The sequence below is a fragment of the Rhamphochromis longiceps genome, linkage group LG5, assembly GCF_057381845.1.
Source record: "Rhamphochromis longiceps isolate RC_006_pf linkage group LG5, R_longiceps_female_GT1.1, whole genome shotgun sequence".
NCBI lineage: Eukaryota > Metazoa > Chordata > Actinopteri > Cichliformes > Cichlidae > Rhamphochromis > Rhamphochromis longiceps.
In genome coordinates, this window is record NC_140561.1 from 23731882 (window position 1) to 23743952 (window position 12071).

Consider the following 12071-nt stretch of genomic DNA (forward strand, 5'->3'; position numbering starts at 1 on the left):
AATAGAAGTTGTTTTGATTGTGGTATTTTTCTATATCTGACATGGCGTTAAACTCTTTCTCAAGGAATTTTTAACATGAGTCAACAGGGACTGGTGGTTTCTGTAAAACATTAGCATGATGCTAATTGCAGTGGCAGAACATGGAGAAAACGTAGGCATCAGCATGATGGCTTTGCTAAGTGGTATTACCCCTGGTGCTCCCAATGCTCTTTTCTGAGCCACAGTAGCTGCCTCCAGTAATGGGACTGTCAAACTGAGATGAATGACTAGCCGCTAGGAAGGTGAAGACGCCCAGACACACACATACAGAGAAGCTGAGACAAACGCACACACTACTTTAAAGGCTACGGTCCTTATCTAAGAGGTACTAGTGTTGCAGGTTTTTTAGGAACATCTAGCTAAAGGTTATGTAAAGTAGAATAATCCTTGCTTTGACTACTCTAACGATTTATAAGTTATGGCCAAGATTCTAATAGAAACACCTGTGATTATAGTGTAAAACTATTCACCACACTACAAACTGCAGCCTCCAACTTTATCATATGTCTTGATCAACACGTGTTTAAACCGTTTCAAATATGTACTGAGCATGTTTAAAATGAGAACCCCAACAAAACTAGCATTTATTATAGATGAGCACAACTGAGATAATCGTAAGTGCTGAAGCAAGTGATTTAAAACAAAAAAATTGTTTATTATTTGCATGTTGTTATGTTACTCAGTTATGTCCTCAGAAAATAGTGAAGAATTTGTAAGCCAAGCCTCCATTTTTTTTTTTTTTCTGGTTTTTTTGTTGTTGTTTTTTTTGCAAACATTGTCCCAAAAAGCAACTTAAACAAGCTCCTTATCAAAATTTTCATTTTCTGTCAAATTGTTTTAGCTCTGGAGTAAAAAGTAAAAAGTTAAAAGGTGTTTGAACGACATGCAACATTGACACTAACTTTAACTTGGCTGTGTTAGTGTGGCTGCATTCTTATGCAGATTTCTTATTAGGTTGATATTTTAAATGTATTTTTATGTATAAATACATATTAAAAATATAAATAACCTTCTTATTTTTTTATTATTAGACTCCATTTTCAGACTTGAGTTCTTGTCCCATAAAGGCCGTCTGCCTGTCAGTCAGGGTTGCCAGCTCATCAGCTTCCTAATGAAAGTAAAGTCCTTGTAGAGTTCAATACATCTATATAAAGTTCATATTAGCTGATGAGAGGCTTAAAAAAACTTGAGAAAGCAAAGTTCTAAAGTGCTAGTTAATGTATTCTCCAAGTGATTTGTTCATTTTATCTCAAATGGTGCAGCTCAGACAAAGGCTAAGTGTCTTTTCAGAGAGCTCGGTTTGAATTCTCCAGATGCCCGTCTGTCAGAATAAATGAACGACTAAATTTTTGAATGCTCAAAGGGTGGCTGATTTCTTTTGAGGTTCAAGGTGCAGACAGCTCGGCCACTGACATGTGAATTTAGCACATTATTTCGTAATAGGTAATCAGCTTAGCCTGAAAAGACTTGGGTTAAATACATTAAGAATCAAGTATTATATTTCTAGTTCATTTTTTTCCTTTCTTTCTTGTCTGTGTTTTTTTTGTCTTTCATTTTTTCAGGTATTCTTTGAGTTCATTCATTCATGTGCTCACTGGCACACTTAATTCTTAGTATTTGTCTTTATTGAAAAAATTGATTGCAAAGAAGTCTAGTGTGCTACACTAAAAACCTTGCGATTGCTTTGCTTAATTGCTGGTTGCCACAGTTGCCCATAGTTTGCATGGAATACGACGATTTTACCGATTTCAAAGTAACTACAAATGTATTTGCTGCTGGTGCATTGAACAACTTTTATTTAGGCCAACGTGCTCTGGTTTGTATCACACTTTTGTCAAATTTCAAAACAGCTCAAAGACTAAAGTCTGGAGAGTGTGGGGGACTACCAACCTGTCTCTAGGCCTGTGTGACTGCGGCCTTCCAGTTTAATATTCCTGTTTGTTGATCCATGCATTTTCTTAGCTAGTTATCTAATGAGGATCAGAGGTCCAATAAAGCGTATCCTAGCTAAAGCTGAGTGATAGCCAGGGAACACCCTGAATAGCTCACTCGATCATTTTAATAGAACTTTGCACTATTTTGCATTTTTGTAAACGAGTCAAACCACCAGTTATCAGTATGCTTTTACATAGCTTTGAACTGATTAGTTGAGCCTTGTCCCTCTGTTTTATTTAAGTGGCTCTCCCTCTGTAGAAGAGTTGTTTTTCTCCTTTTCTTGTGTTGCAGGTCTGCCTCATGAGCCGCAGCTGAGGTGTGTTCCAGCTCGTCAGCCACGGCATATAGTCTGCCATCCTAAACTGCCACACCCCCTGCCATTTTCCCCATGTTTGCCAGAGCTGTGAGCTGTAGAGTTTTGGGCAGCGGGCCTTAGTGTGTATGTGTGTGAGAACTTACCCTCTGTGAACTTTGGTTTTTCTTTCTTTTATTGTAAGCAAAGGTGTACCCTTATTGTGTTAATTAGTTTGTCATTGTGGAAGCAGGTAGGGGTTCTCTGCCATTTTTGTTTCAACTGTTTTCTCCTGGTTTGGTTAGACAAGGAGCTCAGCCATTGTATTTTGTTTTGGTTAGTGAGTACTTGGTTTTGATTTCTAGCTAAAGTGGGGTGTTTTGTTTATTGTTTTGGCCTTGGAGACCCTGAAGAAAAGAGCTTCCCTGTGCTTGTTTTACTGTAGTAGTTTTAGGCAATAAATCTTGTATACTGACATCTATTTCTCCAGTAGTTCATGTGTTCCCTTTCACTTTGTGTTACCCCTCGCTCCAGTCGACACTTCGTTCTTAAGTGGGGCGTAACATTTATTTAAAAATTAGCGAAAGAGGGAGAGATTTGGAGATAGTGGCAAAATAAAAATGAAAGAGCAGAAAAGGGGTAGAAAAGAGAAAGATGCCTCGGAGGGGATGTTAACCTTTGCAGTTGAGCTTCATAAAGGGGCAGTTTTAAATTTATATCCTGGGCTGAAAAAAAGGAGTAGTAAAGATGCCAGCAAGGAATAATATTTTCTTGTGAGAGACTGCACAGTAATATACAGGGTATGGGTAAGTTTGTGTCTTGAAGAGTAATGTATACAGTTTCCATATAATAGACCTTAGAGGATATTCACAAGTCTAAAATTTAATTTACACATCTCTTAAAATTTCCTTCCCTGCTGGAGGCCATACAGTTAGTTACAAAACGGATTTGTCTTTGACTGCAGTGTGTCAGGAGGCTCTGTATACATATGATCATCACTTTGACAGGCTACACCATCAAAGTGGTAGAAAACACTTTTATCAGTTTTGCTGGTTCTAGTTGCTGGGAAGCTCATCAACTCAGAGCTCAGTAACTGTTGAATTTTTATCAAAATGTAGGATGACTTAATAATTTTAGGTTAAAATGTCCTTCACAGCTTTTGTGTTCACTTCATATTAATATACATTAGATTATCAAAAGTATTCACTCAGCCATCCAAATTGTTGAATTCAGGTGTTCCAATCATTTCTGTGGCTGCAGGTGTTAAAATCAAGAACCTATGCATGCAGTATGCTTCGTTGCTCTTAAGGCGGTGAATTACAGCATGCTGCCATAATAGGATCCCACCTGTGCAACAAGTCCAGTTGTGAAATTTCCACGCTTCAAAATATTCCATAGTCAACAACAATAACTCAGCCATGGAGTGCTAGGCCACGTAAAATCACAGAAAGGGGTCAGTGGATGCTGAGGTGCATAATGCCCAACCTTCTGCAGAGTCAATCACTACAGACCTTCAAACTCCATGTGGCCTTCAGATCTGCACAAAACAGTGCACAGAGAGCTTCATGGAATGGCTTTCCATGGCTGAGTAGCAGTATCCAAGCCTTACATCATCAAATGCAGTGCAAACTGTCAGATGCCGTGGTGTAAAGCATGCCGCTACTGGACCCTAGAGCAATTAAGATGTGTTGGAGTGATAACTTCTAATGCTTCAGCATGGTGAGAATTTTTGGACAATTTCATGCTCCTATGTTTGTGGGAACAGTGTGAGGATGGCCCCTTCCTGTTCCAACATGATTGAGCACCAGTTCACAAAGCAAGGTCCATAAAGAAATGGATGAATGAATTTGGTGCCCTGCGCAGTCCTCAACCTCAACATGATAGAGCACCTTTGGGATGAATTAGAGCACAGACTGCAAGCCAGGCCTTCTCGTCTAACATCAAGGTCTGACCTCATGTATCTGACCTCAAAAGTATGTTAGGTTGCTGAAGGACATGAGGGCAGCGAGGCAGTGGTCAGATATGCAGGAGGAGTGACAGATGCGTTCATGGTAGGGATGGGACTGCATAAGGCACTGAGTCCAGTCTTGTTTGCTGTGGTGATGGACAGGTTGACAGATGAGGTCAGGCAGAAGTCTCAGTAGGTTATAATGTTTGCAGATGACATTGTGATCTGTAGTGAGAGTATGGAGCAGGTGGAAGAGAGCCAGAAGAGGTGGAGGTATACTCCAGAGAGAAGAGGGGTGAATGGTAGAAGCAAGACAGAATATGTGAATGCGAGGGAGACAAATCGATAGGTGATGATACCAAGAGCAGAGGTAGTGAAGGTGGATGAGTTTAAATACGTAGGGTCAACCATTCAAAGCAACGGACAAGGTACAAGAGATGTGAAAAAGAGCGCACAAGCAGGGTGGAGAGGGTAACGAGTGTCGGGGTCGACAGAATGATAACAGCAAGAGTGAAGAATTGCTTCCCAAAATTAAATCAAAAGAACTAATTTAGGCGTCAATTTCACTGCATTTTTCCTTTTTAATATGCTAATTAGTGTGTTTAATGACGCATTGCCTCATTTGCACATTTTAATATAGTTGTCAGAAAACCTGTTATACAAAGACAACATGTATAATGTCTTAAGTTTCTTGCGATGTCTATTAAGTGTAAAAATGTTATAGTATAAATGTCACAATACATTTTTTTTATTAAAAATGAGTTGTTTTGTTTTGTTTGTTTTTTAATACTCTGAGCCTACTCAAGTAGCAGTTACAGCCACTAGACATTCCCTTTTTATACTCTGACGTTTTTTTTTACAGAGTCTACAGAGGGAGTTGTGTATATATCATTCAGAGCCACAAATGTGTATTTCTTTTTCATCCTAAAAGTATTCAAAATATTATGTTTATTCATTATTTGGATGTTTTCTGTGAAAACATATCACTTAAAATCTATGATTTGCACATCAAAAATGTCTTAACGTATGTCGCAAAGTGGGAAAGTGAGACTTTAGTTTTGGTTAAACAAGGATATGATGGCAGTCTGTCATCTCGAGCAAAAACCCCCATTGTTGGCCATGGAGGCCTAACGGTCCTTGTTTGTTTTATGTATTTCTCTTTAATTATAAAACGTATCTTAATGTGTCTCTGCAGGGTTCCAGAGTTTGTGCGTGAGAAGCGTTTCGGCAACTGGCTGAGAGATGCACGCGACTGGGCAATTTCAAGGAACCGTTACTGGGGCACACCAATCCCCATCTGGGTCAGCGATGACTTTGAGGAGGTCAGGAAAACACATACATGCACTTCTTACTCTTTAATAGAGTACTTAATGCTGATGATAAGTCTTTATACTTTATCACACATTTTGTGTCCTTACCAAATACCAAGATAGTTCTTCTTTTCTAAAGAGGTAGCGCTCAGAGTTCAATCTGGGCTAAGCAACAGAGGCAATAATTGAAAAGTTAAACTGTCACTTTATTTATCATAGAAAAGACTGGGGCTGCAATATTACAGAAATCAGTTCTTCTCAGAAATTGCTTCTGTGAAAATGTTTCTCTGTAATGATTTAGCATATTAAAATATTTGTGTATGTGGAGGCTTGTGTAGCAGAGACTTTTTGGCATGGCAGAGCGAGGTGACCATGGTGTCAAGCCAGAGAGTGTAGCACGACTCCGTGTTGCAGTTAGCTACCCTTAAGCACATTGTAGAGTGCCTCCATAAACTCAACACATGAATAATTCATTAATGTAAACAGCAAATAATCATGAACTAAAATGTCTTTGGTTTCTTTTCATGCCAGTTGAGGTAACTTCAAAGCTCTTTCAAGACAAATGGCTTCTGTTTTTGGGAGAGAGGGTGGTGGTAAAGAAGCTACTGAAAAACACAGCAAGAAAGAGGGGTCAGAATAGAAATGAAAAATGAGAGGTGAAAAAAGGGGAGGATAATAAATGAATGAGTTAAAAGAAGCAGACAGTGAAGAAGCGAGCCAGACTGTAAGTGTCCATTTTGTTATGGACGCTCCTTGCCAAACCCAGCTGACTATGTGAAGTAGACTGAACCAAATAGAGATGTCAGAATTGGGTTGTTTGAGCATTTGAAAAATGAAGTGTTAGTCCCCTGGCTCAAAGAGGGACAGCCAGCGACCTGCTTGCTGGAAATAGCTCTGACTGTTTCCAGAACACTCGCACTCCCTGGTGCCTCCCTCACTCACCCACTGCAACAAATGACACACCCAAATCTGAAGCCGTGAGCGAGCGTTATACGTTTCAGTACAATTTCAGTCTCATCATTGCTGTTTTCTTTTGTTCTGATGCTCTGTGTTCCTGGCTTTTTGGGTATGTTTTTTTTTTATCATTCTGTCTTCTGCATTTGACGGTGGTGTATCTGGGCCATGTTACCTGGTGCTCCAGTAAAACTAGAGCGGAGCCTACAGGTTAGCTCTCTGGGGAGACCAGATAACACACTTTACCATACTTTCGAAGGTAAAGTTACTTGGGAGCTGTGTAGGCCTAGTTTTAAGTTCCGTGCAACAGTACAAACATGTAAAATTTGCTATCAGAGAGGATTGAGAACAGGCACTTGTTACATTTTTAAAAACCAAAGCTCTCAAATTGTTACTTAAAGTTGTTTAACTGTGTCAGCTGTGATTTAAACAAAATGCACTGTATTGTATACTGCAATCAACAAAAATATGTATTTCTCTAACATAATGTGACGCTTGCCAATAGCTGTACTTAATACAACTGCAGTGTTTTTTTTCTTTAATTAAAATTTGTAAGAAAACAAATAAAGGAGTATGCCAAATAATAATAGTCAATTTGAACAGAAGGAGCACGGTAAATAAAAAGTGATTGGGTTGTTTGCTCTATTATCATCAAGAAAATTGCATCTATCCACTTAATCTAATGCTTACATCTGCTGCTTTATATAAATTCACTTTTTTGTTATTTCAGTGGGCTGGTGTATAGGGCCTAAAGTGTGGTTTCAGACAGTGTGAAATATTTGAATTTATTTAGATGAATTCTTTGTCAGACCAAAAAAACAAAAGTAATAATTTTTCATGCTAGAAAAAAAGAAAGTTGGTACATTCTCAAAACAGAGAAGCATCAAATTATGTTTAGTTGGTAAGTGAGATGTTCTTCTGTTGATCAGTTGGTTATATAATTGATTAACTTTCTAATATTTATAAAAAATTTAATGAATGTGGGGTTTTTTGCTTACTGAAGATATGCTCTGTGTGTGTGGATACTCATTAGGTGGTTTGCATTGGATCCATGGCCGAACTAGAAGAGCTGACTGGAATCAAAGTGACTGATTTGCATCGGGAAAAGTAAGTCACAAATGAGCAGCTATCCAGTTGAACACGTACTCAGTGTTACTACTGTAATAGTGAGTCACACCCTTAGACTGTACAGGAATCGACGCACGGTGATACCTTTTTGTGAGGTCGTGTGTGTCATTGTGCAAGTTTATTTTTCAATTCTGCATCAGATTCCCCGAATGTGACCTGTCTTCCTGAACCAGACGGGTGTTGTTGTGCATAGATCACCTTTCTCTTCCGCCCTTCATCTACTAATTGCCTTTAATCGCTTCCACAGGGCTGGCCATCTTTAATTGATGAGTGAGAAAGGGCTTGCTTTCACCAAGCTTCCATGTTTGTTTTTCTATGCAGGGCATGACGTTTGTAACAGTAATCTGAATGATTTTAGCAGCTTTCAAGATTAGAGACTCTAATTAAAGAATATCTGATTAGCCATTTAGCAGTCAATTGGATGTTGTCTTTTAATGTCTGAAAAGTCTGCAATGTTTCTAAAAACTTAAAATCTAGTAGAACCTTAGGCGCACACCTTTAGATAACCTGACTTTTAATACACTTCATCTTTCAAGACCCAAAAACCTGGATCCATGGTACAACTCAGTGTGGGTGCATCATTAAAAACTAGCCCTAGAGGCATACTAAAACAGCTTCAGTGCACCCTGGCATTGATTCTCCAAATCTCTTGAACGCTAATAGATGAATTAACACAGTTTCTCAAAAAGATGTTTTTACTCATCTGGTATTTTGATGGTGGTTGCTGAATTTGTTAGCTTAACATGTTGGTCCAAAATTTCCCATTAGTGTGCACCTGGTTGAGATCCAGTCACTTCAAAGGCCATAGCATATGATTGGCATGTTATTTTTATATTCATCTAACCTTTTTGGAATGAGTGGAGCCAGATGATGCCAAAATGTCCCTTCAGTTTCACCCCAGCCCTTCATGATAGAAATCAAGGTTAATATTTTGCCTCAGACTCATCTACCCAACTGTAGATGATGACTTACACCATGGATGTGACATAGTTCATCAACAGTTAATTCTGATCTAACCAGTCCTTAACATGTACCTTTTAAAGAAATCATTTTCTTTATTTAAAAAACAAACAAACCAAAAACTATGAAAAGATGCTCATGTGGCGTGATCAAATACTGAAGATTATACTTTTGCCTGCATTGCATAACAACCTGCAAAAATAAGAGCTGATGTACTGCTCAGAAAATGTTAACTTCACTTATTTTTCACATCCTTCCTTCAGTAAATTGAAAAAGAGGCTTCTTAAGAATAGAAAAGCACTTTTATGTAACTGCTTAATCCACTTTTCTTTGGACGTCCTGGGTTAATGTTTTTTTGTTCTTGCTCTTATAAATAAATGTTTAACGGGTTTTGGGGCCTTTCTTGCTATCTGACACTTGATAATTAAGACAATATTCAGGTGCATCTGTTTGTGTCAGGTTAGCTTAATTTATCAAAAAATAACCAATTTTATTTATTGGCTGAATCTGACCAGATCAGTAAACCAGTAAAAAAAGAAAAGAAAACTCTATACCCTTTTTTACCCAAAGCTGTAATAAAAAAGCTTAATCCAGTAAGAGCCAGCTTTATATTACCATTGTTCTCCTCTTAAACCTCATTCTCAACAGTGAAAGCCTATAAAATCCTTGTTCTGGTCTGCAGCCCAAATGCCTCAAAACCTTATTCCATGTAATGCACATCTGTTTAAGAAGTGCCTTGTGATGCTAACCAAACTCAAAATGAAACAGAAGTCCAGCTGTAATTGCTTCTTCTTATTTTCTGCTGGTTAATTTTTTTTTTCTGCTTTATCTGCACAGCATCGACGATCTGACAATCCCCTCACGGCGTGGTAAGGGCGTGCTGCGGAGGATCACAGAAGTGTTTGACTGCTGGTTCGAGAGTGGGAGTATGCCTTACGCTCAGGTTCACTACCCCTTTGAAAACAGGAAGGAGTTTGAGGACAGTTTCCCAGCAGACTTCATTGCTGAAGGCATTGACCAGACCAGAGGATGGTAAACTGAAGATGAATGAGTGAACTGATGAGTGACACATAAGAAGTTGACACATAGAGAGCTCCCTGAGTAATTTAATTTAGGGAAATCATGAGAAAAGATCATTGGCAGATGGAAATACAGTTCGGATGAGTGTGTTGCTGAAATATGATGTACATTTATTTTTAACTGTATGAAATTATATTATTAAGAGTGTAATTTTCAAAATCTCTGTCCAACCCAAGAGAACAAATTAATTTTGTGTTATTGTCTCCCTGACCTACTTGTCTTTGTACCCCACTGTAGGTTCTACACACTGTTGGTGCTCTCCACAGCCCTGTTTGGGAAACCACCCTTCAAAAATGTCATTGTTAATGGACTGGTGCTTGCCAGGTAAGTCTGTCTGCTTAACAAAACATCAGTTTACTTACTCAAAACGGTGACCCGTTTTTATTTTCTTCATTATCTGCCCTAAATATGCTGTTACTAATTAATGAAAGTAAACATAGTGCATCTCCTTTAAATGAGCTCGTAAAATGTATTTTAATTAAAGAATAACACCTTTTTTGCATAAGTATTTGGGTCTCCTGATATTTGATAACTTTGAAATACCATTTGTTATATACCAGTTATTCATTTCTTCTTAAAATGTTAATTTTCACAAACTCATCACTAATGTGTAGTTTTCGAGACTTAATGGCAAACTCGTTTGCGCACTTGGGGCGATTTTGAGCTGAAGAATTGTGCACTGAGGAGTAATCATGGCTTCAGGATCGCAAAACTGGGACTGACTCAAATAAACCTCACTATTCATTTTCCCAGTAATCAACGGATATTTCATGTACACAGAGGAGAACTGAGGTCTTTGGAACAGAATAAAATTCAGTAGCAGGCTCATATTTGTTTTCATTCTTTAAGAGGATTTGCTGACAAAGCAAATATTCCGGGCTATTTTTCCTGCACGTTTTGTGCAGAAATTTTCTATTTCCCAACACATATTGTGTTTTGTGCTTTCCCCCCACTAAATCCACTATTTACTTCACCTCATTACCACCATTTTTATTTTAGTTTTCTTCCCCCTATTTATCCCATCTTTGTTTTTCTTCTCCCCTTTTACTCTTAATCAGCGTGATGTGTGTATGCAGCATTTAGGCTTCAGACCCGCTGCTTCTCTGCAGCCTTGGGGTCTAAGTGCAGCTCTATGTTCGCCGGCCTACTGACCTGGAAGGACTTGACTAATTTGAATATTAAGTGCATGGTTTCCAACATACACTTTAATGCATGCGTGCTTTAATAACTTTGCTTGTCTCAATCCCACAGCGATGGACAGAAGATGAGCAAGCGCAAGAAGAACTACCCAGATCCTGGACTGATAGTGCAGAGCTATGGAGCTGATGCCCTCAGGTCAGCTCTGTGAGCGAGTGTGTGTTTGTGAAGCGTGAGTGCTTGTGTGCGCCGGTGGCAGGGTGTGGGCTAACTTCACTTGTGTTTTTGTTTTAAAAAGTTTGAATTGCTGTCTGCTTAAATACAAATGGGCCCACTCCTACATACATTACACACACACTCATGCACATTACATGCATACAAATGCCCCTCTTTATACATTCTTTCTCCTTTGCCCCGAGCAGGAAGAGCACTATGGCCATATGGCCTAATGAATAAACCACTATGCAGCTGCACCATATGCTCACATATACACTGATGGGGAGAGAGCTGCTAAAATGAAGAGGAAAAAGGCAACAATTGGATTCTATTTGAGACCTTCATTTTTCACTTTTCTGGCTTTAATCAGTGCTTACAGTATAACCATTATGGTGTAGTGAGCTTCAAAAGGCAGACTGATGTACAGACTATAAGGACTTTTTTTTAGTACTTTTGAGTAGTGACAACTACGTCTCCTACATATTTTAGCAGTCGGAGATTCTGCCTATTCTGTATTTTTTTTTTCTCTTCCAAATGAATCTCAGTGTTGCTGCTATTAAAATTACTCATTGCTTGTTGCGTGAAGTTTCATCATCATTCAGCTTGCTTACAGAACCCCCCCCAAAAAAATGTCCATCAGTGTGCTGATGCCTGCCAGAGAATATTACACTAATATGCGTTATTTGTCAACTGTGGCTTTAATGGAGGCAAGAAATTAATTTGCACTGTGATGGTTGCTGCTGGTAAAAACAGGTTTTGGGACAAAATGTCCTTGAAGCATTTCAGGATGGACATGTGCAACTTTATATTGAGAAAATGCACACTGTCACATAACTTTATTTTAGTACTTTTCAGAAAGTATCCGATAATGTTTTCCTAGCATTTATAGAGAGTTTTTTTTTTCATTTTTAACTGTGTTTTGGACAAAACTCAGACTCTTTTGTCAGTGCAGCTGGGAGCTGATGGGGCTGCTTAGAGACTTTTGCTCATACCTCCATACACTGATTGGCTGCTGGTGTGTGTTTAATGTGCTTAACAGAATTTTAAAAGAAAATCGCTTGTGTTAGGTTTT

At 38.6% G+C, this 12071-nt stretch overlaps 1 protein-coding gene across 1 annotated transcript in view; it reads left to right on the forward strand.

Moving 5' to 3' along the window:
* Window positions 1-12071, forward strand: part of iars1 (isoleucyl-tRNA synthetase 1) — a 64910-nt gene that overhangs the window by 30967 nt on the left and 21872 nt on the right. The window contains exons 14-18 of the mRNA XM_085406750.1: window positions 5410-5536; window positions 7512-7585; window positions 9404-9598; window positions 9884-9970; window positions 10898-10981. Coding sequence (XP_085262876.1) covers window positions 5410-5536; window positions 7512-7585; window positions 9404-9598; window positions 9884-9970; window positions 10898-10981 — 567 coding nt within the window. The remainder of the gene's footprint in view (window positions 1-5409; window positions 5537-7511; window positions 7586-9403; window positions 9599-9883; window positions 9971-10897; window positions 10982-12071) is intronic.